Source organism: Nymphaea colorata, chromosome 1 (assembly GCF_008831285.2).
Source record: "Nymphaea colorata isolate Beijing-Zhang1983 chromosome 1, ASM883128v2, whole genome shotgun sequence".
NCBI lineage: Eukaryota > Viridiplantae > Streptophyta > Magnoliopsida > Nymphaeales > Nymphaeaceae > Nymphaea > Nymphaea colorata.
In genome coordinates, this window is record NC_045138.2 from 2,556,708 (window position 1) to 2,579,106 (window position 22,399).

Here is a 22,399-nt window from a genome sequence, read left to right on the forward strand (position 1 = left end):
AGTATTTGTGATTATGAAAGTTTATCATCTTTTAAAAATAGAATGTTGATGACAGTTTAACTGTTGATGGCGAGAAATATTACTACTTATATTTGCTTGCAGATTAGTTTTGTTGTATATTGTCTTAAGCAGTTGTTCCTTTTTATATTTTTGGTTGGTTGATTCGACTAACAACTGTTGTAATTCTTACATACTCTGAGATTATTCCTTATGATGAATCGATAATGCTGGTGCTTTTGATGAAGTAGTCTGGCCGGAAAAATGTATATTATTGATCTCGCTTAAATTTATTCCATATTTGAGTTAAGTTGATTTTGATATGGGGCCTTCATCTGCTTCTTTGTTTTTCTTGTTCTTGGTTTTATATAACGTCCTCCCTATTGCTTGTGTCTATACCACTTGTGTAATTCAATCTTCTATAATTGCACTTTATGTTATTTGGTTTATGTTATTTGTTATCGGCATTGTCATACTTGATTCTTCTCTTGAATGTTGGATTTTGTGGAAGACTGCAAGTCCTTGTTTCTTTTTCTTATTTGATTTTTGGACCAAACCGACCCAGCCCAACCCGGCCCGCCAATTAACAAAACGGGCCGGGCTGGGCCTCGAACATGGTGGACCAGGCCCGGCCCGATGCCCATCCCTACTTTTGACACATTGAATTGGGTTAGCTACTGGTACATGATATATGTATATATATATATAGACACTTGAAAAGCCCACACATTCTAGGACCAAGAAGACAAAATAATGAGTTTAGGATTTTTAAGCCTCACTAAGCGCAGCATAGTTTTATATGTATTGTAAATTTTGACTTTTTAGAGTTACTTAGTCATCTAACCACGATCATCTGATTTATTATGATGAATAGTTAAGGAAAAAACTAATAGATATTTTCATCATTTAACATTATTTCATACTCTTTTTCTTATTGTTTTGCCGTTAATCATTATTTTGTAACCATTTATTTGTTTTACATGAATAGCATTTGTTAGATGAATAGGTTTTGTTTTAGATATCAAGTCATCATTCATTTACTAATATATATATATATATATATATATATATATATATATAAAAGGTCACTTCATGTGATAGGAGCGTGAGTGGAGCTAGGGGACCCATGGAGGTTATGTCACCTTCCTAGTTTTGAGAAATAAAAAAAGATTTCCATGTAAAATATATGAAAATTTTTACTTAATGAAAATTTTGGAAATTAACAGTGGGCCGTTAAAAGCCGCGCGTCACCCTCGGATAGGGACATCATGAGCAGTAAATAGTGACGTTTCTCTACTCTTCCTTTGTCATATTGACGGTCTTTATCTTCATTGATGAGAAGACCCTTTTAGCGACATCTCACATCAAGACCATGCTGCATAAATATTAAATATAAAAAGATCTATAATGTCCACATTTGATTGGAAGTCCAAAAATGGGTAGCCAATGATGCGGCAATGCATGTGGTTCTCGAAAAAAGAGTTTTTATAACATGTAAGATGTGTTCTAATAACATAATGTGTTTGTTACCAGTCGCTCTTTAAGAATGCAAGCTCGTCGGAATTAAATTCAAAATCTATTTTAAACAAAATATAAACATCTTAACATATTTGATTAAGACCGTGTTTACAAAAACGCAATAAGTATTCAAAAAAATTAAAATGCCACAACAATTTTATATGAACTGGTTCGACTCGACCATAAAAAGAAGTTTTTAAAGAAACAATAAAAAGTCAGAAAAAACATATTATGATAACGTAAATATAGGACTTAATACACTCAAAATAAAATCGTGCATACAAGAATGTGACTTTTATTCAAAAAAAACTAAACTGACAATGAAACTGTATGAATTAGTTTTAAGACATGATGTTTACTATAAATTATTTTCACGAAAAAATTATGAGCCGTTCGATTTTATTTATTATAAAAAATAACCATTAAATTCAAAACATGCTTAGTTTAACATATGTTTTCTACCAATTTCTCCAGGTTATCTATAGATGACACAAAAAACACCTTAATCATGAGACTACATATTATTATTATTATATTATATATATATATATAAAGAATTGTATCATATTCCGTTTACCTAAAAAACAAAATAACTTATTTCATTAAAAAAACAAATTTAGACATAAAAACTAATTTTAGAAACCTAGAAAAAAAGGAAACGAATAAAAAAGAATTAGAAAAACAACGATTTTTGTTAAGCGTTTTTTTTTTTCTGTAAAAAATTTCGGGTCCTGAAGGAGTCGACCCGTATCCGAGTCATCGATAATGGATAAAATAAAATAATATGCAGAGGAGAGTAGGAATATGCTACATGTATGGGTCCCACCGATCCCTATCAGAAGCAATTCTGAGCCGTCCGATGTCGACTCCCTGTCCTTCTCTCTGGCCTCTCTACCGTCCGATCTCGCCTCCTGGCCTTCCGCCACACAGGGCTAAGAGCGAGAGAAAGTGAACTTCGTTTCCCGAAAATCTTGATCCCGAAAGTACCCGTCGTACCGGAGAGGATCATCTTCCTCCAGCCCCCTCTCCGTCTCTGGTTGCAGAAAATGGAGCTGTGGTCTCTCCAACCGAAGGGAACGAGCGGGGGGATTCTTGTGAAGAAGGCGGCGGTTCCCTGCGTTGGAAGGAACGGAGGGTTCGGGGGCCCTGAGGGGAGCAGCGGACGGATGCGGCTGGTGAGGGTGTCGCCGTCGAAGCGACCGGTTTTGCCCTCACTAGCCACGGCGGATTGGCGGCGGACAGCCGATCGTCTTCGTGCCTCGTCCCCAGGCAAGAAAATTGACTCTTCTATGTTGGTCCTTCTCTCTCTCTCTCTCTTTTGTTATCTTAACCGGGGGAGTCTTTTTTCTTTTTCTATACTGGTTCTGGATCACACCCTTTCTTTAGTTCTTCTTGCTTTGCGAGTCTCCGTTCTGAGAAGGGGCTACTTGGTGAATCTGGAATTCTCTTGCAATTTAGATGCTTTGTGGCGTACGACCGTCAAATTAAATCTTAGTTTTTTAGTTTAGTGAACCAAATTCGTGGAGGAAAATATTATGTTCAGCTGCTAAGATTATTTAGCATATGGGATGTGCTTGTTTGCGCAAAAAAATAGTGACTTTTTGGGGATAAAAAGTGAAGGACACGATCGTCTGTAAATTTCCAACTGTTTCTTTTGGGTTGTTCGATTGTCAATTTCCGTGTTTTCTGGAAACGATGGTGTCATACTCTTGAAGGAAGTAATCATTGGCCCCAAAGGGGCTGTTGAAATTTCGAAAGGTGGAGTGATCTGCATAAAGTAGCCGATGATTGGCAAGTCTACGAGTTTCTGGGTTTTTTTATGCGTTGCCATTTGCAAGTTGGTCATGTAGAAGATTGTTTCAGAAATTCACTAAAGATGTTTAATTCATTTCCATGTTGCCCGTTTTGATGTATGAACTGGGTTTTTCTACATTTTACTTGTTTGTGTGAGACTGAATTCCTGGTGTGCTAATCAACCTACTATGAACATGAACCTTGTTGGCGATTAATTCATTTATTCATTTTTTAATTTAATTGGGAGAAACTGGACTTCTAAGCGTAGTAGGAATCTTAACTTCATTCCTTTACCATGCATTAGCCGAATCGATGCTCAGGTTTGTATCTTTTATACACAGCTCTTCAATGTTAAACGTGCACAACTGCCAGTCTCTCGTGAAGAATAATGCCGACATTCTTGTGGTCCATGAAAATGCTATCGAACCCATTAAACTTGTCTGCATAGTATGTGGAATGCAGTTTCAGATCAAATGTTTGGTTCATGATTATCTGTAAGAGAAGTACACAATAAGGGATGCATGAAGCAAGTGCAGGAAAGGGAATGGTTTCCTATGCAACGGGGGCCCAGTTTCCTGGCAGCTATGGTTTGATCACCTTGGTGCACTAACTTGGTTAGTTGCAAAGGAAAAATATACAAGTTCACTTTCCTGAATGTATCATTGGGCATTATCCTTTCTAGTTTCTTTATCAATGATGATTTGTGCCTTGTATGCAATTATTGAATATTTGTTGTGCACTGCATATGTGAGGGATGATACTCCACTAATATCAATAGAATATTAGAGATAGCCTTCTGAGAAAAAGAAAATGATAGTTATGAACATTGAACCATGCGCTCACTTGGCTTTGCAAAAAAGGACAGATGATACCTGAATATAGATGCTAACTCTTAGAAACAGAGTGAAAATTCCAGATAAGCATCATTTTAGAAGTACAGTACCGATGAATATTATGATTAACTTTTGATACAGTTCTGGTATGCTGAATAACTTCTCATCTTGGTAGTCAAAAGTACTAAAAAGTAAAAACAGTATATGAAGGGGGAAAAATGAGGAGGAAGAAGAAGAAGGAAAGGTGAAGAGGAACAATGGGAAAAGTAGAACAAGGAGACGAGAAAATAGGCAGGCAAAAGATTAGGACTTTTCTTTTTGTTTTTACTTTGGTGCCTAGGTGGCCCAATCTATTTAAAAAGGTGGCATCTGGGTGGGTGCAGGCATGCTGTTGATAACTAAGCTTCTCACACATCATATATGGCTGGTAAGCGATCAGTGGTAATTGGCTTAACAGATTAACAAGTTAACTTTCCATTCGTGATGTTGTTTGTACTTCGGTCTTTGTAAAGAGTAGCAGATAGTTATTGGGACAAGTAATTGGACAAATAGAACCTGAGGAAGGCTTAATTAAATAGTTGGCTTTTTGCGCTGTAGATTCCATTGCTTGGATTTATTGTTGAAAACATTCTCTTCTCACAATTGCTAATGATGACCATGCCTTTTATGCATGTTCAGCACTAGCACTGATAATTTTTTTCTTTGAAAACACATCGGTTTGTGTGTGATATTTGGATTAATGTGTTTTAAGATTCCTGATCTACAGAATTTCCGTCTACTGTACTATTTATTTGTCAATTGTTTACTGTAGAATATTGTTAGTTTCTACTGAAATGTCCCAAGAAATAAAATGTAAATGCTTTGTGGGGTAGATGTAAAGCATGTCTGAGTCAAAAGAATGTGTAGTTTCTATTTCTCCTGTCGGGTATCCAATTCTTATGTCCATCACCAATTGTAGCTGCTGCCAATTAAGCCTTGCCAATCCACTACCATCTAGGCAAAGTGGTTTTGCTTGAAACCAGGTTCTTGAAAGACCAAGTTTGGATAATATCTTTGATGCTGCTGGACATTAATCATCTGTTCTGATGACTGGAAATCTACGGTCATTACAGGGAGCAGTAGTCAGTCTATTCCTGAAGAAGAGGATGGTCCAGAAGGAAGAAGCAACAAAAATTCTGATGGCATGCAGTCAAAGGAGAGACCAAACAAGCAATCCAACAAAGAATCAAATGTGTCACAACATGTTGCCACTGACTGGAGAACCTTCAGAGCAAACCTTGTGGCTCAAGAACAGGTGCTTGTGTCCAACTTGCTGAATATCTACATCTATTTTGGTCGAATACAGCATTTGAAATGACTATGGTATTTTCCATATGAAATTTTATTACATAAAATGATTAAACGTTTAGTCCAAACTTTTTTAAAAAATCCGTTATTATGCAAAACAGAATGTGAAAAGTGACGATCACAATATCTTTCCTTTTGACGTTTAAAATATCTGATGCATAATAAACCTAATGGATTTTGTGGGAAATGATCAGTGGAGATGTGTTCACTTACGGCTTTCCAAAAGAAGCAACTAGTGGAAACAAATCTCTGATCATAAAACAGCACAACTAATTTGCAGACTAGCACTTCTACATGTCTTATGGTTTATCAGTGCCAAACCTTTGAATACTGTTTGATCAAGAAAATATATGTTTTCTCTAATTGAGTCAGTTCGTTCCTGAAGCTGACATGTTCAATTCTACCTTGATCTGCTTTGGATCTTCTGGTGAGACCTCCCTTCTCCTTATTAGTCTGTTGGTATGCTAGACAATTATTATTGAGCCATGTTATGGGCGTGAGTTATTTGTTGTGGTTTGCCTTAAAATAAAATAGAAAATGAGAAATTGGAGAAGGTTAATGTCAAAAGAGCTTATTTCGTAAGTGCAAAATTGCTCCAGGTTCAGCTGCTGGATGTGGACGTTAATCATCAGGAATCACATTCTTCCAGATTGGTCGGCCCAAAGTGGGCACATCCTATACCCTCTCCTGAAGCTGGTTGTGTCCTAGTTGCAACAGAGAAGCTAGATGATACACGCAGTTTTGAGAGGACCGTAGTCCTTCTCCTCAGAGTAGGAACAAGAGATCCTAAAGAAGGACCATTTGGAGTTGTTATCAATCGTCCACTTCGGAAAACAATCAGGGACATGAAACCATCTAATCCCAAGCTTGCAACCACATTTGCAAACTGTTCACTGCACTTTGGCGGTCCACTCCACACAAGCATGTTCCTGGTGACCTCTGGCAGTAAGTCCCTCCCGGGCTTTGAACCCGTCATTCCAGGTTTATGTTTTGGTGCACGTAATAACCTGGATGAGGCTGCAGAACTTGTAAAGAAGGGGTTGCTAAAACCTGAGGATTTCAGGTTCTTTATTGGTTACTCTGGGTGGCAACTGGATCAGTTGATGGAGGAGATCGAGCTGAATTATTGGTACGTTGCTGCATGCAGTGCAAATTTGTTAACCGGACCAGTGGATTCTTTATCAAGCCTGTGGGAAGATGTACTGCAACTGATGGGTGGCCACTACTCTGAATTGAGCAGAAAACCCCGGCAGGACAGTACATGATACATGGGCCTCTTGGGAGGTGCACTGTGCCATGATGCTCAATGTACATATCATCCATGTCTAAATGTTAGCGCCTGCTACAGGTGCTGTTTTCTATTTCAGAATAAGTTAACCTTTGAAGAGGGCAGGAAGTACACGAGGGTGCTGAGTAATATAAGATGTCCAAGGGATATAAATGAACATTTGATGTGGCGATTGCAGCTCTATTTTTAATTGGTAAATTCTCATTATATTCCTGGAGTTGTGGATGCATGTCAAAATGACACAGGTACAAAGGTGAATGTGGATTATAGAGGGCTGACCGCTGCATCAACCTGGCTAGTCCAAAGTTACTTAAAATGAAGTGCACCAAATTTTCAATTCGGATAAGCACTAGGTGTCAATGTGAGTATCTGCAGCTTCAGTATATTATACAGCTTCATAGTCCACGAGGCAGGAAGGCTTTTGGTTTTCCGTTTATGTGGAATTCTTTGATGACGAGTAACCCTTCAAAAACGAAAACCATTGGGTGAGCCCTCACCAGCTTTACGAGGACAGCATTATGGGAAGCTTTTACTGCAGAATAGTGAGATTGAGACTCAAGGTCAAATAGACACCTTACATTTCTCTTTTGCCACTGCTCATTGCTCAACACCAACTTTAAAATATAATCCGTAAGACAGTATTGTTTTGCCGAAAACCTTCAAATATCTCAGATCTCATGTGTCAGGTCTTTGGAGTTCTCGAAATTAGTTTGCCATGTTCAACCTTATCTTCTGATCTTCTGAGCCATGGACCGTTCGACCATACATTAAATGGAAAAGTTGTTCTTACCTTAGGCATGCCATGGTCAAACTTATAAATAATGTATGTTTTGCTTTAGTAAAAAGCATTCCTAAGAAGTGGAAAAAAGGAGTCTAAATTTTTAATTAAACCCATGAATATGCGACTTTGATAAAGTGCTCAAGGATGGACCTACGTCGAACGTGCAAATGTGACCGAGGAATTTGTCATCGCCACAATTAGGCAAGCGTGAGTGTTTCCAGTTCTCTAAGTCAGAGGCGTTGGGAAGAACCCAGTTCTTTTTGTAATAATTGTCATCTGGTTTAAGGCTTGGCATTTGTTTCGGTCCTATTTTCCTTTTTGGCAGCTTATGAGTACCAATCACCAGCGGTGAACCTCATGTGGCTGCTCTTCTATGGGTGCTGAAAAAATGTAGTTAGAAACCATTCCGCGAAGCCCTAGATGCTCCATTCAAGTTTCCATGAACAGCGTTATAATAAAACATCAGATTATTCATGCACCTTTAACAAAAAGCCACTGCATATGAATCATGATATTTCCCTTTACATACTGCACGACATTTTTTATCATTGAGCAGAAAGATTCGTCTTAGAATGTCCAGTATGGGAATTTTACACGCGTGCTTATCTTTGAGTATGCCACTTAAGAGGAATGAAATCAATATACATGAAGATTTCGCAGTCTAACAAAAACTGAAAAATCAATATACATAAGGATTAGTAGAAGTTCTGATGATACTGCAGCTTATCCACATAGTCAAAAGCCTTCAAATCTCTCGAGAAGCAAGCTAGCAGAGTGAAAACATGACTTTTCAGAGGGGTGTTGATTATAGCACAGATCTCATTTGCAAGAATTTCCAGTGCAATTTCTGCAGCCTGAACTGCCAACATGCGAGGAAGTCAAAATGCCACAAACATGGGGCTCCGTCGCCCTTCAGCTTTCAGAAGGATCAAGCGCCCCATCCCCCCAACAATTCCCTTTTGAAATTGTTCTCATCCTCACCCTCAAATAGCTTGTCCAAATGCACGGAAGTCATTGCTCAAACATCAGAACTTCCATTAAATCCAGGAACAAGAAGTGCTTCAAATTGGGTTCTCTCCAGCTCCTGGCTTTTCTTGGTCTTCACCTTATCCAGCCGAGCCTTTCTAACAGCATGTTGGATTTTCCTCTCATGTTCTTTAAGCATCTCATCGATGTTTCCAGTAGGGGGCAGCAAAGGCCCAGAGTAATGAATTCTGTTCTTCTTACGTCCATAATCCTGTAAACAAGCATCAAGCTACTGAAATCACTGGCATGCATTAAAAGTTTGCAAAATTTGCACATTCAGAGCTCAGGCGTGCATACTAGCATACCAAAGACAGATTTGAAAAGCAGAAAAAGAGCCAGAAATGAAAAAAATCTGGCTGCAATCTAGTTTCTGGACATAGGTAAAACAATCTAAAGATATCAACACATTTTTCCGTTCGCATTCGAGCATTAAAGCATAGGAAAAATTCTAGAGGTGACCATTGCATCTACAGTTGAAAGGCTAGATCTACATGTATATTGACAAGTTGGAAGTGTCCCAGGAGTTTGAATCCAAAGACTTTGTACCCTATGAAGCTTGGTGTAACCCTCAGCTGACAGTGAACATCAAAGGTTTATCAACTGAAGGCCAGCCCACGTGTTCTACAAGAAGTGTCAAGTTGGAAGGACCACAGGGGTCTGAATCCCAAAATTTTCCCCATGAAACTGGGTATATCCTCTTAGAGCCAACGTGTTTTTGGTGATTTATGGGAATGGTCATTCACTTACTAGGGAGCTTCATACCCCAACTGCCATCCCCCCCTGAAAAGAGGAAGAGAAACGAAAATAAACAAGCATAGAACTACTTACAGTTGAATCCCTGATCCTGTCATCTTTCTTATGAGCTGTTGTATGTCTATCGAGTAAATGGTGAGTCCACTGTTGCTTCTCTGATGGTTCAGTGGATTCAGATAGACTATATTCATCCAAAGCCTGCTCTGGCCAATGCTGTTGCCTTCCTCTTGCCCTGCTATGGTCAGGCTCACCATTGCTTCTCACCGGCAAATCTGACGAGTACGGCAGTTCAGAGGACACATGTGGCATGCAAGATCTTTGTGACCTTAGTTCAGCAGTTGTTGAAGCTTTCACACCCTTGCCACCATGTGATCTACCAGGAACTGTGTGATGATCACTCTCCTTTTGCTTCTGATACCTTCCCGGCCCAAAAGCATTGGCATGAATTAAAGGGCCCGAATGGGAGAAGCCATTCTGTGCACTTTCCTGGGGCATGATGTTGGGAGGTTCAATAGGGAACCCTGAACCAGCATCCTCTGCTTGAGGTTGATACCTCACGCTGCTACTTTTAGGATTTGCATGGCCATGCCTCCTCTGGAAAAGCCAAACAAATAAAAAACAATCAGGGCTACAATAAAAACAAAAGGTTTTAATATATTTAGTATTTGCCTTGTCTATCCAAGTACTTATTTTCCTTCTAATTCTTTTCATTGGCATTTAGCAATGCAAATGAAAATTCCTGTTGCGGACCAAAAAAGCTTATCAGGATTGCTTAAAAGGCTACACGAACTGCCCAAAAAAGTCAACTTATTAGGTCAAGTCCTTTCATTTGAAATTTAGTTTTTCTTCCTCAGCAAGATCAAAGTATCATGCAGGTGGTCTTTGTAATCTGTTAGCTCTTAAGTTTGATCGAGCTACCAAAGCTTAAACAGTAAACACAGATAGTGGCATTCTTGTGGGAACTCAAAACTGTCTGTTTAATGTCCAAGTCAAATCCAGATACTTTGAAACCTATTTCAGTATTTCTATCTATTCATCACTTATGTCAGCATTCAGACGCCAGATCTTCACTCTTTCAGAAAATTGTGGAGACATGATCAGCTGAGTGCATTTTCTGTCGATCAATTGGATGGCATGTAAAGGTACTAAGCCACATGAAAGGCAAGTCAGTTGTGGGATTCAGACATCTGGAAGAGATCAGAATTCAACTTGAGTAGTTCCATGGAGAATCAGACATTTAATATTTTGTTCAAGGTATAACTACTATGAATTATTCCCGAGTACATTATTCCTCAAAAAGAAAAAGATAAAAAGGAGAAGCTGTCTGGAACAATGAAACTTAGATGTTCTATGCATATGTTTTCCCTGAGAGAATGTTCTATAATATGATCATGGAAAAGGTTATGCAGAAAGAAAATTAAAAATATAGATACCTGGAACGAGGCCTGTAGTTCAGCATTTGCTTCTGGTGCTAGCAATGCTCCAGCTGCTCCGAGTCCTTTACTTCTATTATCAGGTTCGCGTGCATTTCGCCTAAAGTAATCAAGGAAAAGCTACACATGTTAACTCACTTCGCAATCATTTAAAAATATTGTAGATTATCATAATCATTTCTGTCCTACTCTGCAAGTCAATATAGACTAGCATCTATCTCTCTCTCTCTCACAAGGATGTACGTGCACCCAAGAACACAAATTTGCTTGAATAAGTAAACTCATGTTTCCTTAGCTGCTATTATGTCAAACCAGCATCTAGTCACTGGCATAGTTATTTACCAAGGATGTTTAGTACCTATCTTTTTTATTGGAACTTTTATGGGTTTACCTTGTTATAGACTATGCATACGCACTGATGAACTCATTGGGCATCACAGGGATTCACCTCCTTTATATATATATATGTGTGTGTGTGTGTGTAGATATGTAGACATAAACAGAGTAGCAGAAGATATAAAGAACACTATATGGCATTACAAAACATAAGGAAACATCCATAGTATCTCTGTACTGAACAAGTAAATCTGCAAAATTCTATTTTAGTCAGCTGATCTGGATCAACTCAAACTGACTAGTCTAGGGTAATTCCTTTAGGGCCTTGGCCATTCCAGCTTTTGATTGGATAGCTAATCTTAGCTGACAGTGAGTACTAAGAATTTCTTTCATAAACAGTATAGCTTTCTAAAAACTAAAAAGAATAAAGGACTTGCTTATATTCCAACATAAGCTGAGAAAGGTCCACAAATCTGCAATCTGGAAGAATAACAACTCACTGAAAAGCATTATAACATCTCTACAAGATAAGAAGTTTAGATCCAGAGAAGAATGCCGGAGCTAATCTTTCCAAATACACTAAGCAGTACTAGTTCAGAAAATTGAAACCTGCCAGTTGCTGGATCGATAAATGTTTAAAAGGCATGGCTAAATGCACCATAAACCATGGCTAAAAACATCATAAAGCATCACTACATCATAAACTGTTGCTACTGCTTCTGTTGCATGGGTGTTTTTAACAATGGTTTCTAAATATTTTGTCATCTGGGAACATCTAGCAGTCGGCTGATTTCATTTCCTCCTACTAGTTCAATAAGATCGACAAATTAACCTCATATTTCTAGACAACTATAATGTAAACATAACTCATTTGATGTATATTATTCCGTCTTCTATGAGGAACAATTACCAAATACCGTTTCTAGAGCCTACCCCAAGGAGGCAAGCCTTATTATACAATTGCAGGACCACTGTGAAAGTGACTCTTGAACATTGGGTGGAAAGCCAGAAATATATGAAAGACTAGTTCTTGGGCAACTCTACAGAACATCCAATTATCACCTTATTTGCCATTAATCTAATCAACAATTTTTAGCATATTCTTTCTAACAAGAAAGTTACTTAGGTGCCACTAATATAATCAACAATTTTAACATATCCTCTCTAATAAGGACGAAAATCACTTGTGTCTATATCAAAAGCGTACCTCCTAGCTTCATCACGAAGTTTAACATCAAACTCTTTGCTTGGTGGATATTTTGGCAAACTTGATGGATCACAAGGGAGTGGCTTTGTTGTGAAGAACTGCAAGAAGTTAGAGACCACCCAGAATTCAGAATTTACTTATGCAATTTGAAACGACACTGAGCAATTATACTATCTGATGAATGAATATGATGGAAAGAACATGTGATGTGCAGAAAGTTATCCTAGAACTAGTTATGAAGTCTTGCAGCCCTATCTCAGACAGGCACATGCAAACAAATATACACAACAACGAAAGGAACTTCACAAATGAGGTCTAAAAGGTATATAATTGCTAGTAAATGTTTTAAAATTGCTTGTGAATCCAGCAACCAAGCACAACGTCTTTGCGAGAAAAACAATAAAATCAATTGTTCAGCAAACCATTTATATAGTTCAAGATAGGGACAACAATTTCAGTGAAAGTCAACAAGGTAATTTACTAAAGCAATTTCTACATGCACAACCTACCAACCAAAACCTTCAGAACTTTAAGTGATGACAATGTTAAAGAAGAAGTTACTGGCTCCAAATTCCAGAGCATAGGAAGGCATTTTATTTCAATTTGCTAACTAGAATGTTCAAGCTTCTTCAAGTGTGGCACAAAATTATACTATTTGAAACAAGGTGAAGATTCAGAGAATCTCTCTCTCTCTCTTTTCTCTCTCTCACACACACACATCTGTACATAAAGGATAACACCATTCAGCATAGCAGCTATCTTGCAATTTATCTCTACATGTTTGGCTTCAGCCAGGAAGGAGGGACATATAGCTCGTGAAACATTGTGCGAAACTTCTGGAAGAGGATGCAATGTCAAAAAAGGGTGGGGGGGAGGGGGCTTCTTCATGGACCTAGGCCCATTTTAAAAATTCTCAGCATCCATCTCTGCACTTGCACATATACCCAGTGACATAGCCTGCAAAACCTAAGGTGGACTGCCTGAGAAATACAAGATATTGAAAAACTAAAAAATCATTAACACCAAACATATGCAATATGTCCATATTTCCCTCAGGACGTCTGTGGGATTACCTTAAACCAGTATTGGAAAAAGGACATGCATAAGGGAGACAAAAATGAGCAAGGAGATCCAAAGTAATGTTGAAATATTTAAGAAGAAATGAAAATAGCAAATAAATACTTACTTCGCTCTTAAGTGCAGAAGCAGCTGTACCACGGTTAGCAGGTTCAATGGCAAGAATGGAATCCAATAGAGACAAAGCCGAAGATGGAAAATCCCTGAATGTTTCTGCAACACAACGCTTATATGGTTGCTGAGGTTTAAAGATGGTTGCATGGGGCAGTTTTGATTTTCTCCAGTAATCTTCTGATGGAGAACCACATAGCTTAAAGATCTTATGCAGCTGCTCGACCTAGAACACATTAAAAAATAATAATAATAATCAGAATTAAAAATAACTTTCAAAACATTAGTAGCAGAATGAACACAATGTGACAATTTCGACAGAAGACACAGTAACAAAAGGGGTTAAACTGCAAGAGAATGTGAATGCACAAAAGAGGTTATCAAGCAGTCTAGTTTTCATCAACAATGATACAATGACCGCTTCAAAAGTACCTCAGTTCGTCCTGGCATGATAGGCTTTCCTGCAAGCAATTCAGCAAGGATGCAACCAGTGCTCCATAAATCAACTGCAACATCATATTCTGTTGCACCAAGTAAAAGCTCTGGAGGTCGATACCATAGTGTCACCACACGGCTTGTCAACGGCTGTTTTTTGTCAGGGTTGAAAAAGGTTGCCAAGCCAAAATCCGCTATCTGAAGAATACCATTATTGTCAATAAGGAGATTCGATCCCTTAATATCTCGATGCAGAACCCCCCGACTATGGCAATGGTCCAGTCCAAGAAGAAGTTGCTTCATATAGCATTTAATCTGCCAAAGCAAAATTTAAGTTACAATCCTATATCTCATCTAACAAGAAAAAATTTAAGAATGTTTATGCTCATAAATGGTATAAAGTTATAAACTACACCCAATGAGAATGTGCCATCAAGTTGAATAGGATAATAGATCAAATTGTGTACAGCTACCTAGCTAGGGAAGTACCTGCGGCTCTGAGAACTTCACACCTGGCATACCCGCAAGACCAGCAAGATCATGCTCCATATACTCAAACACAAGGTACAAGCTGCAAGACATTCGTGATGTCACAATCCCTTCAAGCTTCACGACATTTGGATGGTCAAGTCTGCGAAGTATGTGAATTTCTCGTGCCATGAAACGAACACTTTCAGGATCTTGATTTATGAACCGAACTTTCTTCAAAGCTACAATTTTCCCTGTTTCAAGATCTCGTGCTCTAAACACATTACTGTATGTTCCTTGACCAATCTGCAAACAGGAGGCACCAGTTAATGCGGTTGGTCAAAACTCAAAAGTATGATAATACAATAAGGAAAGCAGGTAATCCAAGACCACATACAAAATACCAACTGATAATACAATAAGGAAAGCAGGTAATCGAAGACCAAATGCAAAATACCAAACTTTTACATAATGATTTTTGGAGCATAAATCCAAAAATGCAAATAGTACATGGAAAGAAAAAACCAAGTTTCATGAGGGAAGAAAAGGACAAACCTCAGCATGTCATTGAAAATGGATGATACTTTTCCATAAAAATGGATCCAAGTTCAGGTCAAGAGAAATGCTTAAAACATACTGAAGAAACTTTAACCTCTGTTACACTTAACTTTCTATCAAGATTACAATTTGAAGTTATTGCTTCAATTAAACTTTTTGACACCTCCTGCAAAATTTCTTCCTTTGTCCTGTTGGCTATACACTATACAGCACTGAATTGGCATACAGTAACTCCCATGCGAATCACTTCAGTTCATGGACCAGGGGCAATAGAATCTAAACTGCTTCCATTCGGAGAGATGACTATTAGGTCAGAAAAAACTGCTATGACATGCTTATACCACAGAATCATGATGTCTCAGGTGCCCAAATAGTTCCAATTGACCTTTCAAAAAAGAAGTGCAAAACAACCACATGAAGCAGCAGCAATCTATCTAACCTATCAAATCTCCAGCCAATTCAATGAGTTGTATTCTTACTTTCTTCATAAATACATACTAAACTGTAATATTTGTTTATCATGCCTAAAGCAGATGCAGGAATTAACATTCATCTGTGTTACTGTTCAGATCCTTAGACAAATTTTACGTGCTCCAGTGGAGGCTGAACATCGATAGATAACTGAAAGAACTTCATCGCAAGACACTTTCAGCCACGCAATAATAATCACACAGACCAGATTTTTGAATGAGAAGCAACTCCATGGAATGGAAAAGGAATTCAAAATCAGTAGTCAAACAAAGCTAGAAGAACGATAAGACATCTACTGGATCCAGAAGCCTGTGATTCTCTAGACAAAGTAAATGAAACCAATCAAGTAAATTAGTTTTGTTCTAAAGGATTTAAACCCAAAACCAGCAACGTAAGATACCAACAATTGAAAGAGAAACGCATGTGGCATAGAAACTATACGCCAAATGAAAAAATTGATTAACCTTGTCCAATTTCTCGAATGAATCAGCCCGACGGGGAACCCACCCATTGATAGCTTCTCCCGCCACTGCAGTAAGCCACGGCGGCCACCCCGCCGCAACCTGCTCGCCCTGGGTCCGATTAGTCACACTGGCGCCCCACAAGCCATGATCCTCACTCGTGGAGACAGCAACAGTGGAGTGCCTCTGGAGATTTCTCTTTGGCCTCTCAACCTGCTTCTCCACTTGCCTCTCGACCTTCTCGACTTTGCTTTCTTCTGCATATGATACAGGCGTCGCCGCGGCGTTCTCCGCCTGGTTTACGATCAGTCTCTCCCTCGCGTCCCCGTCGGTTGCATGCTCTGACTCCAGCACCACCTCTTCCCTCCGCGAGGCAATGCCTATACGCCGGGCCGAGGCAGAGACCATGATGGAGCTCTTCCCCGATCGCGTGGTCTCGACGAATTCATCTGTTTGAACGGACTTAGAGCAAATGCAGCCCATAATCTCACAGAGTTCCCCGTATCCTCACAGGAAACTGCCCAAGCGAAACGATTCTCTGAAACTATCGGTGACCCACGATGCATTAAGGCAAAGTTTCAACCAGCATTCATCCGCAAATTCCTCAAATTCTCCGCACCCCAAAATCTCCAAACTAAACAACTTCCACAGAAACACCCGCCACCAACGAAAGCCCAGTTCCCTGAACCCTGAAAAAGGCGATACCAACAAACCTACGTACTAATGGAATCCATATCTGCCACCGCCACCATCACCAGAAAAGCACCGAAAAGTTCGATCAACTAATCGAATCTCGATCGATCGTCGATTCTCTCAACGACCCACTTCACAAAATCAACAATCCAAGCAAATCCAAAAAAAAAAAAATAACAAGGAAAAACCGTGGCCCAATATCTCAAACGCCGCAAACCGGCACCAAGAAGTATCCTTCAACCAATACACGATATTGGTCTCTCTCTCTCTCTCTCTCTCTGTCCGCGCACGTGTGTCTGCGTGGATGCTGTGAAAGAACCGGTCGCTGGTTAACTAAGGAAAGGAGGTCTCAAAGTAAGGGAACAGAAAGGATGAAGGGAAAGAGGTCTGGATAGAAGGGGACTGGTGGGAGAAGACTCAAGAGTCGATAGAGACGCAAACGAATCTCCATGTGGAAGGAATGATGGTTTTGTTGGTTTTGGGTTTGGAAGAGTCACGCAACTGCTAGCGGGTGGGGGATGGGGAGGGTTTCTCGGATCTTAAACCCCAAGAAACCCTCCCTGCCTCACCCTTTCAGCAACTCTCTCTCTCTTTCTCAGCCGTGGGGGAGAGAGAACATTTTCTCGTCGTTCCCACCTGTACTCTTTCCCCATTTTGGCTGATCAATGACTCGGTCACTCAAAACCAGCTGCAAAAGATTCCGCCACAGTTTGTACGCGCTTCTAGTTTGACTGTAACAAGAGAGAGAAAAGAGAAAAGAAAAGCTCGAGACAGAGAACTATGAGTAGGTCAACTTCGTGGACCCTGATAAAGGGCTCAGCTTGGACCCACACTTGCTCGATGTCAAAATGGGTTCGATCTTCTCTCGTCACAGTTGCTGAAAAATGATCAAAATGTGTTTAATATTCCATTATTTTTGCTATAGTTATGAAAAAAATATGAGAGCAAACTAGTCTTTTTTCAGGACGCTATAACTTGCAAGTTAGTCTGGATCAATCAGATTCTTAATGAAACTTTACTTGTTATGCAAGGTTAATGAAGGATATATGTATTGGATTTGGATAAGATGTCTTAAACAATTGGCTTAGAGAAGTAAGAAATACAATTTTAAAAAGTATTCAATCAGAGACAAACTATATAGTTTTGAATGAAACTTGGTTTTTGACATACCATCATGCAAATTGGATATGGTTTTATATTTAAAACGGTATTCAAATATAAATTTAAAAGTCAGATTCAGATTGGATGTAAATTGAGAATTTAAAGTTCGGATCTAAACATAGTACAAACTTTTCTTTGTTCATATTTGCATAAATATAAAGATACATCCGATTCGAATCTGATCAGTTGACATCACATTTAATTAGCTTTGAACCGTAGATAGATAACTCATTCAAAGGATCTAAACATAGTACAAACTTTTCTTTGTTCATATTTGCATAAATATAAGGATACATCAGATTCGAATATGATCCGTTGACATCACATTTAATTAGCTTTGAACCGCAGATAGATAACTCATTCAAAGAAGGTTAGGTTACAAGAAAAAATGAGGTCATCCGATCATGTCACCCACTGCGGGTGATCATATGGAACACCCAACAAAGCCCAAAAGGCATAGAGTTGCTTGTTGATGAATGAATGTTTCACCGGAAGAAGGTCACCCACCAGAATAACTTGATTGACTTTCTTTCTTAAAATCCTACACTCATCGATTCCTCCCACCCCACTTGGATTGGGAGTCCAAGATATTTTATCTCGCTTAAAGACCGGGGCAACCGTTGCCATTGATTGTTAGTCAAAGTTCTTGAATTCAGATCCATTTGGTAAAAAGATTTGGAAAGTGTTATCCTTAGTTGGTCTTGGATCTTTCAATTCCATCAATATGGGTGCAGCAGGTGAACCTTTTTAGCTAAAACGATGTAGAAAATTAAGTTGTGTAGCAGCCCTTGTGAAGTTTTACGCCGGAATCAACGTGTTCGAGTCGAATAGGTGGTAAATCGATTTGATTTTGTAACAACTCGACCCACTTCAATACGATCACTTAATTCAACATATCTCAACCTATTTCTTAGCTGTTTCAGTTTCAATCCAAAAAAATTAAAAACCAACACAACCAGCTACTTAACAACCTATTTTATAAGTCCTTAAAGATCTATCATAATTTTCAATACAAAACTAAACTTCTCACATAAGAAAGATGTTAAACTTTCACTAATTTGTAATGTATTTTAATTTTAAATTATTTTTTACATATTTCTCATTTGTTAAATGACATTTTTAAATATTTTTAGCCGATTCAGTTGGCTTTTTTTAATACTTTCAGTTGATTCACATGAATGCCTACTCGGATTGGAAGCCAATTTTGGGAACGCTGGTTAGAAACGTTCTTGAGATGAGAACCCTGAATTAAGGTTTGTAAAAAATTGTTTTGAATTGTCAAACTCATATTCACCAGCCAATATAAGGGCGTTAAGTGTCACATTATTTTATTTATAATAATTTCATAATATTTAAATTTTTTAATTAGTTTAAATATCTATTGAATGTTAATATGTATACAATCGTTGATCTTGTTCAATTCAATTCAACTCCAAGGTGGTATCCTCCTTTGAGTAGTTTATATTAATTAATAACTTTTGGCTCCCGTGATTATAAATTTATAATATTAATGGGTTTTTTTTGAAACAGTAACAAAATGTTATTAATATACTTTAAAATTAGAGCAGATTCATAAAACATATGTTAAAATGTCTTATGAATTTGTTTCAATTTTTTAACCAAAGTTCTTGAGACAGTAAAAAAAAAGTATTACTATTATCAAACGACTCATGAAACCAAATATAATGAGTGAAAAACAAAAATTGTCATCCTTATCCTTAGGTAACAAAATGCCATATTCACAATGCAAATCCTTGCCTCTTTCATACATTTGTTATCAAATTTTTAAATTGTTCCTATATGTAATTTATCATGGAAATTTGAAATCGGTGTGACATATAGTTGGCAAGCCTATGACTCAGACTCAGATCGATTGAAGATTGAGCCATCAGGCTAGACAGTTGACTCGGTGAGTCGGCTGAGTTAAGTTATAAGCTTTTAGAGTGCGTTTTTTTTCTACAAAATAGATGAAAAATGTAAGTCTCTTGGGGACTTCATGCTTAATTTTTTTCATAAACTAAAATTAGATAGTATGTAATATGAGTATTTGTATATATTTAATAAAGTTTGTGATAGCTCACAATTCAAATAATAATAAACATCAATATTCATCAGCAGAACCGGAGCTAGAACTTTTTTGTTGCAGCGTGGAACTATAGTTTCTAAACTTTAACAGGAATCGAAATATAAATTTTAAAATTTTTACACATTAAGCTAATTTTTTTAAAATTTACAAGTAAAATTTCTATGTTAGCCGATACGGGTGACTCACGAAATGAATTGGCGAGTTTGCCAACTATGGTTAGATACTGTGGTGGTTAAATATTTAAAATATACTTTAAAAACATTATAAACTATTGGTAAAAGTACTATAAACAGTTGGAAAACAATGAACTGTCGTCAATGCTCTCATAAATAAATAACAATCTTATATAACAACCTTATAATTATATTTTAATTATCTAACCATCCAGCCCGCCTATTTCAGTTCTTCCTTAAATAACAGCCTTATAATTAAATTATGAGTTGAAAAAGTAAGTCATCTCTCATAGTCTTTCTCGATAATCTCTTCACTTGTTTCTTTCTTTTTCTTTTTCTTTTTTTTTGTTTCCTTTCCCTCTTGTTTTCATTCTGTCCTTTCTTTTCCTTTTTTTTTCATCAATTTTTTGTTTTTCTTTCGGTCCATCGAAGTGAAGTCAAAATTTTTCATGAGAGAGGTCGAATTAAAGTTTTCTAAATTTTGACATGAGCGGAAATATCATTTTTCAAAATTAAAAAAAAAACAAGTGAAATTTTATAAAAGTTACATGCAGGCCCCTGCCGACCCCCTATTCGCTCCGCCCCTGAAACAGGGTGTTAATCAACTTGTCACCAAATTTTAGTGCTTGTTGTTTTTTCTGCTGATCTTTGTAAATCCAATGACAACTTGTCACCAAATTTTAGTTTTAATCTCACCATTTGATCGGCTCTCCTGCACTCTAGTTTGGAAATAGTTAAGTAAAATGACGTTAATGAATTTAACAACAAAAATCAAACATTTTTCTTTTAGTTGAGAAAGAAACGTAATGAATACCATTTATTATAGAAGATTTATGATTAACACATGAATTAGATTTGGTTAATATCAACATTATTGAAGCCCAGCCATGTCGACGAACAAATATTGTAATTTCTCATATTCTTAGTTCTTAAGAAACTGACTGAAGAGAAGAGTGGAGAAGAAGCCTATATTCAGTACTCCTTTATTAAAGAAAAGGTTTGCTGACCTCAGGTATGAGCTCATCTGACCTCACATATAGCAAATCTCAGTAAGTATTGGATCTGATATGGATCCATTAGGATCCTCACTGTAAATGCATGTACAGCTTGAAGGGAATCCATACAGTTCAGGTTCGAACTAACTGAATGCTAATCTTGGGAAACAAGAGGTGAGGTTTCGATTGGACCGGGTCCAGTTGTTATAAAGATCATTTTTTTGAATTGAATCAGTTTAATCGGTGGTTAATTGACAATAAATAATAAAAAATTATTTTTAAAAAAATAAATGAAATTATATAAAAAAGTAATTTAAAATAATAACATTTTAAAACAATTAAAAATGTTAAAAAATGAGGCATGACCATCGACCACTGGACCGAATTGGTTTGAATCCGAAGGGTTTATCAAGTTCTGATGCATAGTCACATGGTAAGTGGTCCAAGCAACGTAACGATCACGTACAATCCAATCGAATTCAAACCTGGCAGTTTGTAGCGTAAAAGATAAGTTAAATAAAACTAGAATTTAAATAAAAGCATACAAGTAAAGTTGAGGATAAATAAAATAATAAAACGTGATGTACGTGGGGACTGCTCGTTCTCTTTTTAATATTTTCTTATATATTTATTTTATTCATCTTAAAACATTTTAATATTTTGCACAACAGTTTCACCTGACTTATATAACTATTTTTGTACAAGCCGCAGTATTATAAAACTTTTCTACAATGAACTGAAATGCATGGTAATAAAATTTTATCTAACCATAAGATTTGAACTGATAAATCTAGACTTCTTCTAGTTATCTTGCCCTTTTTCTCTCCCTCAAGTTGAAGGGCAAAGAGCTGAGCCTTCAACTTGCATTGCACGTATGAAAATAAATAAATAATTATATATATATATATATATATATATATATATATATATATATATATATATATATATATATATATATATATATATATATATATATATATATATTATAAGATCTATCTGAATCAATATTGATTATTGAATGCATATCTACAATGCAAGTAAAAAAGCATCAATATTGTAAAGACTGAAATCAATCTTAAAGATATTTATATTGATTTTTTTTTTTTTCCTACATGTCTAGACAAAAAATTGGGGCCTAAGATATGTCCAAATCGAAATATCAGTGTCAGGCCTTTGTCAAGTCCGGACCTTTTTGTTGTTCTTATTGGGCCAGGTTCGGACTCAAATCTTATAGAAATCCGAACTTTTGTATCTACTTGGATGAGGAAAGGCCCTACTAGATCCAAATGAATACAATTAATCCAATGTGGGGGCACCAGACCTACATCATTGATCCAAGCATCTGATGGAAACCGACTCTCGGGATATTTTGGAATCAGATTCCATACCCTACAGGG

General features: G+C 37.3%; 2 protein-coding genes across 2 annotated transcripts; one reads left to right on the top strand and one right to left on the bottom strand.

Annotated features, from left to right (window-relative positions):
- Positions 1-2,444: 2,444 nt before the first annotated feature.
- LOC116264330 (uncharacterized) lies at positions 2,445-6,984 on the top strand. Its single transcript, XM_031644479.2, has 3 exons — positions 2,445-2,784; positions 5,255-5,436; positions 6,089-6,984. The coding sequence occupies exons 1-3, from the start codon at positions 2,562-2,564 to the stop codon at positions 6,752-6,754; spliced, it is 1,071 nt and encodes a 356-aa protein (XP_031500339.1). The 5' UTR covers positions 2,445-2,561; the 3' UTR covers positions 6,755-6,984.
- Positions 6,985-8,106: 1,122 nt separating this feature from the next.
- On the bottom strand, positions 8,107-17,307 carry LOC116264322 (probable serine/threonine-protein kinase At1g54610). The gene is made up of 8 exons (XM_031644469.2): positions 15,898-17,307; positions 14,426-14,710; positions 13,934-14,251; positions 13,500-13,727; positions 12,314-12,411; positions 10,771-10,870; positions 9,413-9,931; positions 8,107-8,795 (listed from the first exon to the last, which is right to left on the bottom strand). The coding sequence occupies exons 1-8, from the start codon at positions 16,375-16,377 to the stop codon at positions 8,577-8,579; spliced, it is 2,247 nt and encodes a 748-aa protein (XP_031500329.1). The 5' UTR covers positions 16,378-17,307; the 3' UTR covers positions 8,107-8,576.
- Between the last annotated feature and the right edge of the window lie 5,092 nt (positions 17,308-22,399).